The following is a 17,099-nucleotide window of genomic DNA, read 5'->3' as shown; positions in this document are numbered from 1 at the left end:
CTTCCCCTTTTGCTGAGGTCCTGCCATCTGAACTGGCTTGCTGCTCCTCCACAGCCTACCCTACAACTGAAATATTTAAAAACTAAATCCAAAGGGGAACTGAAAACAACCATTTTATTCAATTATTGAAGTAACCTAGAAAAAGTGAAGCATTACAACGTAAATGGTATTTCTGAACATGTATTGGTCTACAGTGGGTAGGTCTATGAAGGCACTTAGAACCAACACCCATGAACAGATCACTTCTAGCATATTCTTCTAATATAAATACTAAAAGACATGCATTGAGGCAGTGGTGAAAATACAGAATTCTCTCCTGGAAAAACTTCAATGCCTTTGCCATAGCACGTAACTGTTCTGCACACCTTTGGAGCATGCACAGTCTCTCTTTTCAGGGCTGTAGATTACTTAGACCCAGCAAGATACTGCATCCAGAGCTCCCCCATGGCGCTTATTTTTGGATAAAAGGACCCGTTGGTCAGATTGTCAAAACTATTAAAAATTAATCCATTCTTCTTCCAATAAAAACATTTGAATAAGCTACATTTTAAATTTGCTTGCATAAGCAAGAGTTAGAGTAATGGCCTTAAGATCCACAGGACCATTCTTTTTTGTAATATATCAATGTTTTTTGCTTTTTAAAAAAATACAGTAGTAAAGACTTGAGGTATAACTTCAAAAAATACTTGATAATCTTTTGCAGGAAAGTAGGTCGCTTCGTTGGCCTCGGTTAAGGGTTTTCCCCCATAGTTGTATGCAGTGACAGTTTTCTGGGTCTGAAGTTCTTTTGGGTACAAAGATTGTTGTTTCTCAAAATAGCAGTTACTATTTCCTTGCTGCAGAGAGAAAGGGATATTTTTAGCGTGTCAGGCATATAACTGCTGTCAAGACAATAAGGAGGGGGGTGGGTTTTGTTGCGTTTTTACCTCCAGGGCAGTAGGGATAAACTGCAGTTATTCCATAGAGATGTGATCGCTGCTCTGGAAGATACTCATCGGTAAAGGAGCCGGTTTCTTTATCAATTGCTATCACACCATCCCTGGTGATAAAAGGGGGAGAAGTGCTTTACCCATCTATGAAACTTGTTTTTTTTCCCCATCTATATGCATTTAAGAACAGACGTGGCTCAAAAGATGGGTCTGAACACCTGCACAACTAAGTGGAAAGAAATTTGCCCTGTAAAATCTACATCTAGCTCACTCAGTGCAGTTCTCCTTGGTGATGCAGCATCTCAGAGCCAGCCTTCCAAGGAGAGATTAGCTCCCTGAGAGTCTCCTCCAAGTGTGGCAAGCGCTTAAGTGTTTGTTGTAATCTGTTAAGATTTGATGGAAGTTTTGAGAGCTTCCAGCTGGAGGGGGAACAGAGGCGAGTTCCTGATGCCGAGGCCCTTGGGTGGTGGGGGAGAGGGAACAACCGAGGACAGCTTCTTTTCTTTGACTTAATCTAGATTCAGAAACTTGGGCCAAGTTTTCTTTTAAAAAAAAAGCCCAAAACCCAGCTCTTTCTGTCCCTCCCAGGAAGCTGGGGTTATTTCTGAACAACCGTCGAGATTTACAAGCGGGTGTTACTGAATGTGGCACTGCAGGAGACCCGAGAGAGCGCTCTGGTGAGGGGCCAGGACTCGGGGACTGGGGAGCAGGGCTGGGGACCGCCTTTATTTTTCCCCCCCTCTGGCTCAAAGCCCCTCGGAGCTGCTCACTAGCACGGCTTGGGCAGGGAGTGGCAGAGGCTGGAGCCCCAGGAACTGCCAGCTCAGCGCTCCCGGCCGCGGGAGGCAGCGGCTTTTCTTTCCTTACCGTCTCCAGTCTGTGTGGTAGAAGTGATTGGCGTAACTGATGATGCTGAAGGGGTAGTTGAGGTTGTTCTGTATGACACGCCGGCCCGTGCCGTCGGGGAAGGTGCACTCCAGGTGCTTCGTTCCTTTTCAAACACAAGACAGTTACCAGGCCACCAAAAAAACCCCCACCCAAACACGTTCTTTGTATTCACTAATTTTTGAAACAGCTTCTCGGCCTAATGATGATGGAGAAGCAACTTGTGTTCTTACACCAGGACCATGGAAGGGGGCAGAGAATCCCACAGATAGCAACAGGCTAAAGACAGATTTAGCTGGTTTTAACCCTCAAGGTTTAGTGTGTTGGAGTCTGAGCCCTTCTTGGTGAAGTTACCTGCGTCTGCCCAACAGAGCAGCTTGGAGAAGGGGTCGAAGGTCAGGCCGTTGGGCAAACCGATGTCTTTATTCACCAGGACCCTCCTGTTGGCTCCGTTGACAGTAGAAGTTTCAATTTTGGGCGCTTCACGATTCCAGTCCGTCCAGTAAAGGTTGCTTGGGAAATAATTATATAATGAACAAGCAGGACACACAACACTAAGGAGTGGTAGGAGCTTATCAGCTTCGTTACTGGTTCTTGTCAGGAGAGAGGCCTGGTTTTCCCCTTAACAGTGCCTGAAATAAATCTTTGATTTGAAAAAAACCTAAAAGAAAACCAGAACGATGTCAAACATGTTTACGACCCGAACCGTGGCTCCTACATGAGGGCGAGTCTTAGGAGTAGCACATTTTGTATCGCAACAGCACCCCAGAGGCCCAACTTGTGTTTTCAAAGGCCGGGCAAGTTTCAAAGCTTTTAAGAATAATGGACATCCCGCCACTGAAACAGCAGGTTTAGCCAAATGTTGAATTACTAAATAAAAGAGGGGGTGGGGAACAGAGCCAATCCCTCCTACAGGGTGTGCAGCTTAGAAGAGCTGCTCCTGGGGTCAGGCTGGGGCCTTGGCACTGCTGTGTGCATTTGACCCTCCCCTGAGGGTCCTACCTTGTCTCACCACAGATACCTGGCTGAAGGCAAACAGCCCCTCTCAGGTTTTTTCCCCTAAAATATGTCTCCTACTGCAAATCTGGTGCTGTGCCAGAGCCCTGCCTGGAAATGCCACTGCTCACCCTCGGACGGGGTCCACTGCGATGGCCCGGGGGTTGACGAGCTCCGTGTCGAAGAGCACCCGCCGCTCGGAGCCGTCCAGCCGGGCTCTCTCGATCTTATCCAGGCCACTGTCGGTCCAGAACATGGCTCGGCGCAGGTGGTCCACCGCTAGCCCCTCGGGGCTGATGAGCCCTGCCAAGGGATGGCTGTGGTCAAGTGCCTGGGGACCTGTCACGGTGCCCCGAGCCACAGCCAAGGGACGCGAGTGCGGATGAGGAGCCCCAAGGTGGGACAGCCCCGGTGCCACGATGGGCACAAACTGGTGTGGATCCGCTCGTGTGGCTTTGGGGGGATGTCACGGGTGGTGGGAGCACACCTGAGTTGATAACGGTCTCCGGCTCAGCGCCTGGCTCCAGACTCGCCCGGCTTATGGTCCGGCCAGCCACGTCGGTCCAATAGATCGTCTTCTCCCGGCAGTCGTAGTCGATCCCCACCACGATGGAGCCCTGTCAAGGTTGGGAGAGGGACACAGGGTGAAATCAAGCACCCACATCCCTCCAGCCAGCACCAGGAGCTGCTCAGGGCACTTTGCGAGATGTAGTAACGTGGAACGACTCTTGAATCCCTTTTTCCTGGCAAAACCCAACAGCGATGGGCTCCTGCTGCACACCCCCGGCTGAACCCTGCCACGGAGGATTTGAGGCCAGCTGTCGCAGGCGCACACCCACGTCCAGATGGGTTTAAAACCCTTTGGCTCAAGGAGAGACTGCTCCAAGAGTGAAGCCAGCCCCAGGAATGACCAGCAGGAGGGGGAAAGGGAATACTTGGCGAGGTGTTTTAGTTCCCCAGGGTGCCGCGGGGGTTGTGGCTCAGTTTTCAGCGTTCCTCTCCCTCGGTCTGGCCTGAGTGGGGATGCACATGGCCACGCTCCAAGAGGAGTCTGAGGAAGGGAAGAGGCAAGTTTGCAGTAGATGTGCAGCCCATGGCCTGTGACCGATGGCCAGGGAGTTCTGCGAGCACTTGCACTCCTTGCAGCCCCAGGTTGTGACGCCCCCCCTCTTCCTCCATCTTTGCCCCAAGGCAGCTGGCACAGCCAATATCCCCACAACACAACATCATGAGGTGACCCCTCAAACCATCACAGAATCATCAAGGTTGGAAAAGACCTTGAAGATCCTCCAGTCCAACCATGAACCTCACACTGACCGTTCCCAACTCCACCAGATCCCTCAGCACTGGGTCAACCCGACTCTTCAACCCCTCCAGGGATGGGGACTCCCCCCCTGCCCTGGGCAGCCCATTCCAACGCCCAACAACCCCTTCTGCAAAGAAATACTTCCTAAGAGCCAGTCTGACCCTGCCCTGGCGCAGCTTGAGGCCATTCCCTCTTGTCCTGGCGCTTGTTCCTTGGCTCAAGAGACTCATCCCCCCTCTCTGCACCCTCCTTTCAGGTAGTTGTAGAGGGCGATGAGGTCTCCCCTCAGCCTCCTCTTCTCCAGACTAAACCCCCCCAGTTCCCTCAGCCGCTCCCCATCAGACCTGTGCTCCAGACCCTGCACCAGCTCCGTTGCCCTTCTCTGGACACGCTCGAGTCACTCAATGGCCTTTTTGGAGTGAGGGGCCCAAAACTGAACCCAGGAATCGAGGTGCGGCCTCACCAGTGCCGAGTCCGGGGGTAAGATCCCTTCCCTGTCCCTGCTGGCCATGCTATTGCTGATACAAGCCAGGATGCCATTGGCCTTCTTGGCCACCTGGGCACACTGCTGGCTCCTGTTCAGCTGGCTGGCAATCAACCCCCTCAGGTCCTTCACAGCTCAGGCAAGAGCGGGCCAGGGTGATGCAAAACACGGAGCTGCGGCACCAGCCCATCCCCAACTCCCACCAGTGGTCCCGCACCCCGCGCCCGGTGCTGGAGATACTGTACATGCAGGGAGAGCAGGGTCTTGGCTGCCTCCTTCTGCAGCCGTGTGCCGTTGAGCGGGAGGTAGCCAATTTGCTGTCCCTGAGCGTAGAGCAGAAAGGTCCCCGTGGCCGGTGGGGACACATCGGGTCGGGGAGATGGCCGGACGCTGGGTGGTGCGACGCTGGGGAGACCTGGCACATAAATAAAAGGGGGGACAAGGGAGAGAGATGGCTCGGGGAGCATCATCCCCTTGGCTCCGCCCCTGAGCGGCAGCAAGGTGCAGTGCCAAGCGCCCATGCTGTGCTAGATTTAAGGGGGGGGGGGGGGGGGGGGTCACTCTTGGGGTGCCAAGCTCTTACACGGTGGGGTGCTGCCAGGCTCCGAGCGTGTCCCCTGGATCTCCCTGCCGCTCTCGTCCACGCACCAGCAGTACCCGCTGTCCCCATGGCACTGCAGTGGGGTGAAGGCTCCCCCCGCCTCGCACTGCGGCACGTACTGGTCGCGGCGGGGGCTGCCACCGTAGTGCTCCATCAAGCTCTGCCGCCAGCGCTCGCACATGGTACGGGGCCGCTCCGTGGGCTCTGGCATGGGGACGGGTGAGTCACCCCCTCCCGTGATGGACCCCGCGCACAAGCTTGGGGGAACTCAGGGCTTTGCTGGAGCCCTGCGTCCCCCTCTCCTTGCTGGGTGCCCCTCCATGCTCTCAGTATGCCGGACGGGCACCACAGAGTCGGGGTGCTACGGAGAGGGGACGGCACCCCCCAGGGCACTGACCTGGGCTCCCGCAGCGAGGCGGGGTGCTGCCCGGCACCGTCCGTGTGCCGGCGATCTCCTGCCCCGCGGCGTCCACGCACCAGCAGTGCCCGGTGCTGCCGTGGCACTGCAAGGGCCGGTACCGACCCTCCTCATCGCACTGGGGCACGTGCCCGTCGCCCACAGGTGAGGGTCCCGGTGGCACCGCCCGCGGGTACAGCCGTTCATGTTCACAGGGGGTCAGCTGTCGGACGGGCTCTGCTGGCAGCAAACGCCCCCACCTCAGGCTCAGGGGGTGCCATGCAGCTCCCCTGGACCCGTCTGGCACCCAGGTTTGGCCCTGTGTCACCCAGGGCTGAGTGATACTCTGCCGGCACTGCCTGACCACCCGCCTTGGGTTGGGGGCAGCCCTCCCTCCAGCCCCCTCAGCACCCCGTGGCTGTCCCCTCCATCGCAAGATGACAGAGGAGGTGCCCCAACAGCCACTGCCACTATAACCCCGTGGGGCCAGGTCACCCTAAAGACCCAGGAGCCCCCGTGAAGTGCCCAACCACCCATTTGGCATCACCCTGCATCCAGGCCACAGCAGTGAAGCTGCCAGCCGGGTGGTTGGGCAGAGGGTTCCCTCTGCTCGCTGCAGTCCCACTGTCCCCTCTCTGCTGGAGGCTGGGCCCAAAATGCTGCATCTGGGCAGGATGGGCAGGGACAGGCAGGGCTCTGCCTGCTCCAGCGCCTTCTCAACACCCTCTGCCCCCGAGCACAAGCCAGCCAGGGCATCTCCTCCCCCACGGTGCAGGGAGACGCTCTGCCCCAACAGCTGGGTGCCCGCTGATCCCATCGGGGTGCCAACAAGATGCCAAAGGACCCCACTCCACCTCCCCTCACCCCCTCGAGTGCTCCCCCACCCCGGGGCACTGACCTGGGCTCCCGCAGCGAGGCGGGGTGCTGCCTGGCACCGTTCGTGTGCCGGCGATCTCCTGCCCCGCGGCGTCCACGCACCAGCAGTGCCCGGTGCTGCCGTGGCACTGCAAGGGCCGGTACCGACCCTCCTCGTCGCACTGGGGCACGTGCCCGTTGTTGACAGGCGAGGGTCCCGGCAGCACCGCCCGTGGGTACAGCCGCTCGTGCTGGCAGGGGGTCAGCCGCTGCGTGCTCCCTTCTGCTGCTGGAGAGCCAAAGCAACACCAGAGTGAGGATGGGGGAAGCCCCCCTGGGCAGAGCCGGAATGAGGGTGAGCCGGGCAGCCTTACTGTGCGTGCACTGGAAGCCATCGCCCTCGTAGCCGGGTTGGCAGCGGCAGGAGAAGGAGCCCGGTGTGTTGTAGCAGGCAGCAGCCGGGTCACACGGGTTTTCAGCGCACTCATCCACGTCTGCACACGGGGAAGATGGGGATCAGCCAGGGCAAGGCACCCCGGCAGCTACGTGGTCCCTCCCGTGCCCCCACCATACCAGAGCAGTCGATGCCGTCACCGGTGTACCCAGGGAGGCACTCGCAGGCGGGGCGGCCCCCGGCACGGGGCAGGCAGCGTGCCCGGTCGCCTGGCGCACAGGGGTGGCTCCCGTCCTCGCAGGGGTCACTCGCTGGTGCCAGCGCTGCAGGGACAATGGGGTGAAGGGGTGGCCGGGGTGAATCCCATGGGAGGGATCCCAAAACCGTGGGGCTGGCACTTACGCACACACGCCTGCCCGTCCTCCGCTGGCCGGTAGCCGCTGCGGCACTCGCACCGGTAACTGCCCAGCACGTTGAGGCAGACGGTGAAGGGGCCACACTGGCTCAGGCCCTCGGCGCACTCGTCTACATCTGGAGGAAGGGGGAGACACCAGGCACCCCGGTAGTGGTGGGACACCCCTATTTTCAGGGTCTGGCCGCTCTCAGCCTTGAGGGGGGGTGTCCTGCCTCAAGCTGCCCATCCTCTGTCCCCACAATGTTCCTGGAGCGCTTCCCCCGCTGCCCCCAGCACCCTGCCTCAGTTTCCCCCCCCTTGATTCACCCAAATCCTTGGTGTGTAGCTCCAGAAGACCAGCACCCCAAATGGCTGTGGCCACTGTGATGCCCTGCGGGGGACGGGGTACCCCAGCCCCCCCCCCCTCAACTGCCTGCAGCCCCCACTCACCTCGGCAGCCCCGTCCGTCCCTGCGGTACCCGGCTGCGCACTCGCAGGTGTATTCCATCCCCACGCCGGGCTGGCAGCGCGCCGTCACCTCACACACATGTGTGTTGTCGTGGCACGGGTTCACCGGGGGATTCTCGGCATCATCTGCGGGCAAGGGGGGGTGTTAGGGGGCGGGGGAAAGGCCTGGGAGACACATGGAGTGGGGAATCACCATTCCCATTTATATCTGATGTCGGCATTACTGCTGTGATGCAGAACTCTTGTCCCATGCTGGGACCCATGGCTGTGCCACCCAGTGCTGGGAGTGCTTCACAGAATCACAGAATCATCTCGGTTGGCAAAACCCTTGAAGATCCTCCAGTCCAACCATTAACCTCACACTGACCGTTCCCAACTCCACCAGATCCCTCAGCCCTGGGTCAACCCGACTCTTCAACCCCTCCAGGGATGGGGACTCCCCCCCTGCCCTGGGCAGCCCATTCCAACGCCCAACAACCCCTTCTGCAAAGAAATCCTTCCTAAGAGCCAGTCTGACCCTGCCCTGGCGCAGCTTGAGGCCATTACCTACGGGTGATGAGGCTTCAGCTCAAGCTGCTTGGGGAAAAAAAAAAAAAACAAACCAAAAAACAAACCTCTCTTTGGGCTGTTTTTAAGCAAAGCAGGGGCTGGCACCCTGGGGTGAGCACCCTGGGGTGGGTGCTGGAGCTCACCTTGTGCCGAGCCGACGCGGGCGGCGAGGGCGTAGCGCAGGACGTGCTCCTGGCCGTCGTAGAGGGCGAAGGCCCGTGCCACGCTCAGCCGCTGCCGGGCGGGCAGGCGGGCGTGCGGGCAGCCGGCGAAGGTGACATTCTGGCGCAGGCGGTAGGACAAGGTCTGGTTGGCGGTGCCCGCGGCCAGGATGTATTCCCGGTGAGCAGAGGATGTCACAGCTGCTGGACGGCCAGAAAAAAACCCCCACGGGGTGTGGGAGAAGAGGCTTCAGCATCGCTGTCTCTCAGATCATGGGGGGAAGCATGGTGGGGATGGGGTGGTTTTGGGCTGCTCCGGGGCGGCGTGTGAGAAAGCGAACGCGGGGCTGAGCACGGGCTCCTACCTGAGTTGGAGTAGTGGTAGAGCTCCTTGTAGGGAGCGATGTGGACGGTGACGTTCTCCGGGAGAAATGGCACCTGGCCCTGGATGTGTGTCTTAAGGTTTAAATAATTGTCTGGCCCCAGGCCCTCGGCTGTCTGAGTGACGTGGACCGTCTCCTCCCCAGGGTAGAAGGTCACCTCCAGACTCTGGGTGAATTCAGCGCCTGGGCAGGAAGAGGGAGCAGGCGGTGTTTGCTTGCAGGATTTTTAGGGAATACGACCCCCAAAGCATCCTTCCCTGCTCCTCTGGCACACCCGCGAGGGCTCGCAGCAGGGAGGTGATGCCAAACCCGGGGAGACGATTGGAGGAGCCGTGGGGCTGCCCCAAACCCGCACCCCTCATCGCCTCCCGGGGCCACCCCACCAGGAGCCACATCCCACAGAGCAATGGGGCTCAGTGACACATCCCAGGTCCCCGCTCACCAGTGATGCTGAAGCCGTTCTCGGCACCAGGCTCCTCCAGGGCGAAGAGCCAGGCGAAGAGCCCACCGATGGGCAGGAGGGGCAGGAGGGCCCGGGCAGCGGGTTGGGGCACCCCGCTGATGGCCGTGTAGGTTCGGCCGTCGCTGCCCACGATGTAGGCGTGTAGGTCAACGTCCTGGAAGCGGACGGACGCCCGTCCCACTGTCAAGCTCCCGCTCACCTTCCCGTTGAGGCGATGCACGGCCCCTGGGTGGGGAGACGGGCACCCCTGGCAGTGGCCACCCAGGCACAGGGTGCCCATCCCCGCCGGCCGCCCCGCGTACCTTCGGGCAGGCACTGCCGCCCATTGCCGTAGTAGGTGGCCCGGCAGTGGCAGCAGACGCCGGTGGCGTAGTCGGTGCAGAAGGCGTGCGGGGAGCAGCGCCCGTGGTGCTGGGCACACGTCTCCTTGCTGGCCGCGCTGTAAGTGAACACTGGGGCCAAGGGGAGAGGGTTGGGGACACGGTGACAAAGCCACCCCTCATGGGGGGTGGGCACCTTGCCTCCCTGGCCCCAAAACCACCGTTGGGAGACCGGCCGGTTCCTAAAAAAGCTGCCTGGGATGCATAGGGGAGGGCTTTGAACCTGTTGCCTGATTTCAGGCAGATCTGACAGAGGGTGAGAGATCGAGTTCCTGCATATTTTTGGGAGACAGCCGGCCTGGGACGGGGCTTTGCTCCCCCAAGCACATGCCACAGCGGCTCTGCAACCTGTCGCCTGAGCTTCCTGTCCCCGAGGTTCCCTCCTCACAACACGGAGCAAAGCCTTCGGGCATGGCCATATGGCTCCGGCAGCCCCTTGGCAGCAGGATTTGGCCAGGAGGAGAGGAGCTGGGAGGGCAGCAGCTTTGCAGGAGCGATGCCAGCCCACACTAGCTCCAGCCCCGGCTGCTCGGGAAGAGACGAGCTTGCAGCAAAGAGGCCTTTTTTAGGGGGCCACCCATAGAATCATCTCGGTTGGAAAAGACCTTGAAGCTCCTCCAGCCCAACCATGAACCTCACACTGACTGTTCCCAACTCCACCAGATCCCTCAGCGCTGGGTCAACCCGACTCTTCAACCCCTCCAGGGATGGGGACTCCCCCCCTGCCCTGGGCAGCCCATTCCAACGCCCAACAACCCCTTCTGCAAAGAAATCCTTCCTAAGAGCCAGTCTGACCCTGCCCTGGCGCAGCTTGAGGCCATTCCCTCTTGTGCTGGCGCTTGTTCCTTGGCTCATGAGACTCATCCCCACCTGCCACGAGACGTTCCCGTTCAGTCATCGCAAGGGCTGCAGCCACTCACCGTCGGGGTTAAAATGCACGTCTTCCTCCACGCCGACACCGTGATGCCCGGAGCTGTAAGAAGAGGGGTTGGCAGAGTACCTCTGCCGGGCACCGCCATCCTCATCGGGGTGCAGCCAGCGGCTCCGCTCCTGCCCCGGGGACACGGGCAGCCCCTTGGGGACGATGCCCAGCAGCGCTGGGGCGCGGGGTCCGTGGTCGGGATGCGGTGACGTGGCCTCTGCGCCACGCTGAGCCGGCAGCTCCGTGGACGCGCGGTTGTTGCGGCTGTAGAGCGCACGGCCGTAGTCGCCGAGGCCATGATGCACGGGGCTCTGCACGGTTCCCCCGCCGCCCCCCGGCTCCACGTGCTCCAGGGGGGCCACGCTGCCCACGTGGAAGACCCACACACCGGGTACCCCCACGTTGCTCTCCCTGCAGAACAGCAGCACAACATGCATGTCCATCGTGCCCACCCCAAAGAGACCCACCCTGCTCCACACCAACCGCCCCCAGACCCCCAAAACAGCTCCCAAAAAGTGCCTGTGCACGTGGGGCCGAGCTCCCCAACACAGCCCATCGCCCCCACCTCACTCCCCTCCTTCTTCCAGCCTTCAAAAGGCTCCAGGGGTTGGGAAAAGGTGACCTTGCTCCCCCAGACCACCCCGCACAGCCCCTCAGCACCACGCACCGCTCCAGGTGCCTCAGAGCCTCCTCGCTGCTGGCCAGGCTGTGGAAGAGCCCGTCCCTCTTCGGGTCGTCACCGTCCCCCCGGCTGAAGCCCACCCTGGCCGGCAGCTCCAGCTGGACATTGTAGGATTCCTTGGGCCGTGTCCCCAGGAACTGGAGGCCACCATCAGGGTAGAGGAAGATGGCGTAGGTGTCCTTGTCATCGTAGGCTAGGACCGCCTGGAAGGTGTTGAGCTGGCAAAGGGAGAGCAGGACAGATGGACATCATGGAGGAGCAGGACCCCAGCAGAGGACTGAGACAGGGAAGGGGACGAGGGATGTGACAGCCACCTCCTCACACACAGCAGTGCCCCGAAGCACCCTGAAAGGGCCCTCTGTTGGCCTGCAGACAGAAGAGCAGGAGCAGGGGCTGCTCGTGCATGGTCAAAGCCCAGTCCATCGTGCTGGGAAGATGCTCAGCATCCCCCAAACGGGACCCCAGGACACAGCCAGACCACCCCCTCTCAGCTGCACCAGTGCAGGGCTGTCTCTTGGAGCTGTCACACAGGGAGGGGACAGCCCCATACCATGCCCAGGAGCACACCACAGCTGGCACCCTGCCACCCAGGAACCCCTCATTCCTGTCCCCTTCCTCCTGCCCTGTTCCTGACACCAGCAGCCCCCCTCTGTCCCATCAGCCTCGGAGGAAACCCCCACACTCCCCCTCCGTTTCTCCCTGAGAACAATTTTAGTTTGGTTTCCTCAGGAAAAAACATGCCTGTGCTCCAGCCTTCCCCGCACCCATACGTCCCGCTATAGGCACGCTGGCTGCCTGCCGTGCCGGCCCTGCGAGCCTTGGGGACGTGCCAGCCCTGAGCGAGGCTGCGCCAGGGAGCGGGACCACAGCAATAACTGATGGATGGAGCGAGCACAACCCTTACGAGCCACCAGAGTACCCCCACACACACACCACCCCCCTCACCGTCACCCCAAATGCAGAGAGACCAATGCTTGCAGCGTCTGAGCCAGGCATAGGTCCGAAAAAATAAATATAAGCGCGAAGCAGCAGCCCTTCCCCACGAGCTGCTGGCAGCCGCAAGCGGGGAACGGCGCCCAAGTGAAGGAAAAATGATTAAGCTCCCGGTTTCACCCCGGGAGCAGTGGGCAGGAGGGGTGGGGGCTCCCCCCGTGCAGCCCCCCCCAGCCTGTCCCAGCAGCGTCAGCCCCAGTTTTGGGGCTCAGGGCCCCTGGGGGCATCACAGTGTTTCCCGGCAGCCCCGCGGGATATAAAGAGCCTTGTTGTGTGCGTTGCACACTCGGGCATTCAGAGACCCCGTGCAAACGCGGCCAAAAAGTTGGGGAAGGGGGGGGGGGAAAAAAAAAAACCACCACCACCCCAGGGGCTGGATTCCTCCCCCACGCAGGCCAAATCGGCGGCAGCTGCAGGATTCATTTTGCCTCGTGGTGGGCGGTAAGGGGGGACGCGGTGGGTGACACCGACGTGCTGGCACGGCGGGACGCGGGGCAGAGAGCGAGGTGGGGAGGGGGGGGGGGGGCAGCCCCCGGCTGCTCCTGGCAAAGAGCTGCAAAGGGCAAATTCCAGCTCAAAGGGCAATTTTTCCTCCCGCAGAAGCGAGGTCAGCTCTCACCCCGCTGCGCGGCCCTGGCAAGCGGCACTGCAGGGACTAAGAGAGTCCCCAAGGAGCTGGAGGGGACAGGGCGCTGCTGGCAGCACTGACAGACCTCCCGGCCAGGCAGGACCCCCAAGGCAGGGACCGGGGAGCCTCTAACCCCCCCCAGCCTTAACCCAGCTTTCTGCTTTCGAGGCTCAAAAAGGACGAGCAACGACTTTCCAAAGCAGGGGGTAAAGGCTTCGAGGTCAATCCTGGTTCTGAGCAGCTGGAGGGCGGCGTTTCAATAAACGCCATATTTTGTCAGAAAAAAAAAAGTGGTGTTTGGGGAGTTTTTTAGCAGTTTGGGCTAAGGGGGAGTTCGGCAAAGCACAGGCACAAGCTGCATTTCGGTGCGTCTTGAATGAAGCTTTCCCTGGAGCTGCCTGTTTCCAAGCAAGACCGGTTTCATTTTAAAACCCGATCTAACTTCTCAGAGAGGAAAAAAAAACAATTGGGAAGAGAAGAGGAGGCTGCATTTTTGACGGCTGCGAGGTCGCTGCGAGGCCCCTGATGGCATCTCTTCAGCTGCTTTCCCAAGTTTTAAATTAGAGGAAAAAATGTGCGTTGTTTCCTTCCAAACCTCGCTTTCTTCCCCTGCTTGGCCACCGCTCTCAGCAACCCGCTACCGAAGGGCCCCGGAGCGGGGGGACGGCCGGCAGGGATGGCTCCTGGTGGCCCATGGGGACCTGGTGGCTACTGATGGGCTTTGGGTTCAGCCCAGCACACTGCGGCGAGAGCCCGTCACCCATCGCACAGCTCTGGGTCTTCGTCACGAGCGTTTTCCTCCTGCGGCTGTTCATATCCAGCTCGTCTCAAGAAGCCCGTCCTGCCGCCGAGCGTCACCGTCACCTCCTCGGCACGTCATCAGCTTAACGTGACGGTTCCTGCCCCAGCAGCAGATCCAGCAGTTTCGGGGAAAGGCAGCGCTGTAGGTCCACCCACTCAGAAGCCTTATCAGCCCAAGGGTGGAGAGCTCAGGTCACCTCCCCGACCCGGCGGACCACCTACGAGCTTGTTTTCCAGACTCAAAATCAACCCACGGTGGAAATTCTGAAGCTGGTTCCTCGCCGGCAGCGTTCATCAGCACGTGGGCAGAAGGACCAGCCCCAAGGTCTGGAGACCGATGGGTGACCTGGGCTTCCCCCAGCTCTCCCCTTGGCCCAACTCTGCCTTGCAAATCCACAGCCACCGGCACTGTAAAGCTTGGCCTGGAAAGCTGGGAAAAGCTTGAGCACCTCCAAGTATGGAGTTGAAGGCAACTTTTAAACTTCTTCCGCCCATCAGCAAAGCCAACAGACCCACCGACAAAGCTCCACATCTCCCCCAACGCTCATCCAAGGTTGGACCCACCATCTAACTGCCCAGAAAGAAGAGACTGAGCGTTTTGGGTGCTACGTGAGGAAAGCTCATCCTCCCGTGATGCGTAGGGTGGGCATCCAACCTCGGCCCATTGGCCTCACCTTCTCGGAGGGCTCGGCGCCCTGCGAGAGCTCCTGGTAGGCGCCCACGTTCTCCCAGGTAGCGATGAACGCATCGGTGGGCAGGAAGGAGACGGCAGTGCGGGGGAACCCAGCCTGGATGTAACCCGCAGCCTGGTCCAGCACGTCCGGAGAGTCGTCTTGCCGATAATAGATGTTCCCTCTGTCACCGGAGGTGTCGAGGTCGGCCAGGAAGGGAGCGATGACAGGGAAGTCTGTGGGGAAATCGTCATCCACGTACTGGGTCTCCCTGGGGAAATCCTGGGTGGAGATGACCCCGTTGGTCCCCACCTGCGGGGAGAGTGGCGCAGGGTGCTCAGGAGGTGCAGAGGTGCCTCCGCCAGTGGTCCCCCACCGTGTCCCCCCTCTCCCCGGTGGAGTGGGGCACAGGGCTGGGAGTCCTGAGGCCGCGTGGCCCCATCCGGCCAAGGAGAAAACAAAGACCTCGGGCTTCTCCGTCCCCCAGAGAGCTGCAGCTCAGGGGCCGCCCCAGCTGCAGCCGCTGCTGGCGGAGAAGCAGCTGCAAGGGAGAAAGCCCTCTTGTTCCTCCACGGCCGGAGACACCGGGCGGGAGGGGGAAAATGGGTAGAGGAAAGGGATGGATGGAGGAAAGACACGTGCGGTGGTGCGGGGCTGGAGGCGGCAAAGACACACGTGGAGGGGCAGGGGTGGGGAGAAGGAGCGAGGGGTGTCAAGGGGAAAGGCTGGGGAGAAAAGGGGTGAGTGGGATGGAAAGATGGGGGGGGGGAAGATGGAGGGAGGGATGGGGGGACAGAGGGATGGAGCGTGGGGAAGATGGAGGGATGGGGAGGCCGGGCAGCTGGAGGGACAGAGGGAGATGATGGAGAGGAGGAAGGAAGAGCGGCGGGGGGCCGGGGGGAGGCCGGGGCCAGCCGGGACTCACGTAGAGGCGGCGGGCAGCGCGGCCGTAGAGGCGCAGGGCGCGGCGGAGCAGCACCCCGGGCGAGCTCTCGTCGTCGCCGGGCCGCAGCCGGGCATCGCCGCGGGCCGGGCCGTGCGGCAGCAGCCCCGGGCGGGGCAGGGCAGCCCCCACCGCCGCCAGCACCGTCAGCACCGCCACCAGCATCCCCCCGCCGCCGCCGCCGGCCGGCCCACGGCACATCCCTCCCTCCCTCCTCCTCCTGCCCCAACCTCCCGCCCCGACGGGGCGAACCGGCGCAGCGGAGGAGCGGAGCGGACCCGACGGGACGGCCCCGACCCGCCGGAGGGAACCGGAGCCGGTGGGGCGGGACGGGGCGCGCCGCGGGAGGGGCGGATCTAAACGGCGGCCGCGCTGCTATTGGATCCCCCGGCCCCAGCCCTGACCAATCGGGTCTTACCCCAAAATCCGCCCCGGGCTGCAAACCCCCCCCCCAACTGCCCTTCCCCCGCCCCACCCCGGGCTGGGTACCGCGGGGGCATCCCGGGGGCTTCGGCGCTGCGGGGGGAGAGGGGGGTCCCCCCTTTTTGCCCCGCTGCCCCCCGGACCCTACATCCCCCCCCCTCCGCGCTGTAACGCCCCCGGAGCCGGGCCCGAAGCCAACCGGGGCGTGGGCGAGAGGCTCGGACCGCTCCCCACTCGCCCCCCTCGGATCCTGCTCCCTTGAGGCGCTCAGAAACGTGACTCCTTATCCACAGGGAACCAGGATGGGGTTGGAAGACGCGGGGGGGGTGGTGTTTGGAAAACTGGAACGGCGACCCGACCAAAATAATGTCGTGCGGCTCAACTGGCAAGTTGTCAGCGAGCGGAGCTGGCCACCCCGTGGGCTCCCCACGCACGCACGGCAGCCCCAGCGCGGGGTCACCGCTGTTTATCCTTTCTCAGACCCATCTGCCGTCATCTCCGCCCAGAGAGGCCTGGAAGGGTCAAGGCTTCGAGGACGGGGCAGCCGGCGGGGTTCTTTGGCTTTGATTTGGGGTGGTGGGGTGAAAGGACACCCCTAAATCCATGTGGCTGGCCTCACTGAGTGCTCCTGGAAATCCAAACTGGGAGCAGCCAAAAGCTCTGCTCCATCTTCCTGGAGCGCTTCCCGCTTCCCTGGCTCCAGGCCAGGGTTAGTATCGCATCTGTCCCGAAACGTATACATGCCCGAGGAATGCCAGATAACAAGGAGAGAAGTGTCAAACCCTGTAAGCTGGCGAGAGAAATAAATCAGCGACACATTCGTGGCATTCCCAGCAGGAATCCTGCAGGGAAAGCGGCTGCACGCCCTCCGCCCCGTCCCTGTTGTGGTGACAGGGATTTGTCACTGTGGTCCCCGTCCCCTCCATCCCACATCCCAGCCATCCTGGAAAGCAGCTCCCACCCGTGCCGGGCCTGGGGATGAGCTGATTTGGCAACCTGGCTGTTCTGGCCAGTGTGGCGATGGCGGGGGCCGATCCGGACAGGCTGTGGCCCCCTGGTCTGCAGTCAGCTGGCCGGCTCCGGCCCTTGCAGGGAGACTCCTCGCCTGGCCACGGAAAACCATTAGAGCTTCGAGTGGGGTTCAGGCCAGCTGGACGCGGTCCGCAGCCTTCGAGGAGTTCCTTGTGCCAAAGAAAAGTGGCTTTTCTTTGAAGCTTAAATACCTCCAGGCCTCTGGGGAAATCGGGTACAGCCTGGTGAGACCCTGGCAGGGATGTCCCTCCCACAGGGAACATTTGGTGGCACTTAGGAGGTGGCGATGGGCAGAAGGGGCAGGAAAGTGGGGGGACACAGCCTTGCTGCCCTGTGGGATGTTTGGGGGCTATTGAAAA

At 61.1% G+C, this 17,099-nt stretch overlaps 1 protein-coding gene across 2 annotated transcripts; it reads right to left on the bottom strand.

Annotated features, from left to right (window-relative positions):
* Window positions 1-95: 95 nt before the first annotated feature.
* NID2 (nidogen 2) lies at window positions 96-15,527 on the bottom strand. Of its 2 annotated transcripts, none has more exons than XM_074821138.1 (22): window positions 15,268-15,527; window positions 14,346-14,654; window positions 11,235-11,467; window positions 10,566-10,978; window positions 9,568-9,717; window positions 9,245-9,490; window positions 8,785-8,985; window positions 8,402-8,623; window positions 7,692-7,835; window positions 7,250-7,378; window positions 7,027-7,170; window positions 6,828-6,947; window positions 6,497-6,742; window positions 5,599-5,835; window positions 5,184-5,405; window positions 4,846-5,015; window positions 3,298-3,427; window positions 2,942-3,113; window positions 2,169-2,326; window positions 1,797-1,920; window positions 927-1,039; window positions 96-836 (listed from the first exon to the last, which is right to left on the bottom strand). In XM_074821138.1, exons 1-22 carry the CDS (start codon window positions 15,484-15,486, stop codon window positions 826-828), a joined length of 4,113 nt encoding a protein of 1,370 aa, XP_074677239.1. In that variant the 5' UTR covers window positions 15,487-15,527; the 3' UTR covers window positions 96-825. The 2 variants fall into 2 exon arrangements, with proteins under 2 accessions (XP_074677239.1, XP_074677240.1); XM_074821139.1 differs by having other exon boundaries at window positions 8,402-8,620; window positions 15,268-15,526.
* Between the last annotated feature and the right edge of the window lie 1,572 nt (window positions 15,528-17,099).

Source organism: Strix aluco, chromosome 4, assembly GCF_031877795.1.
Source record: "Strix aluco isolate bStrAlu1 chromosome 4, bStrAlu1.hap1, whole genome shotgun sequence".
NCBI lineage: Eukaryota > Metazoa > Chordata > Aves > Strigiformes > Strigidae > Strix > Strix aluco.
This window is presented reverse-complemented; position numbering and strand designations above follow the sequence as displayed.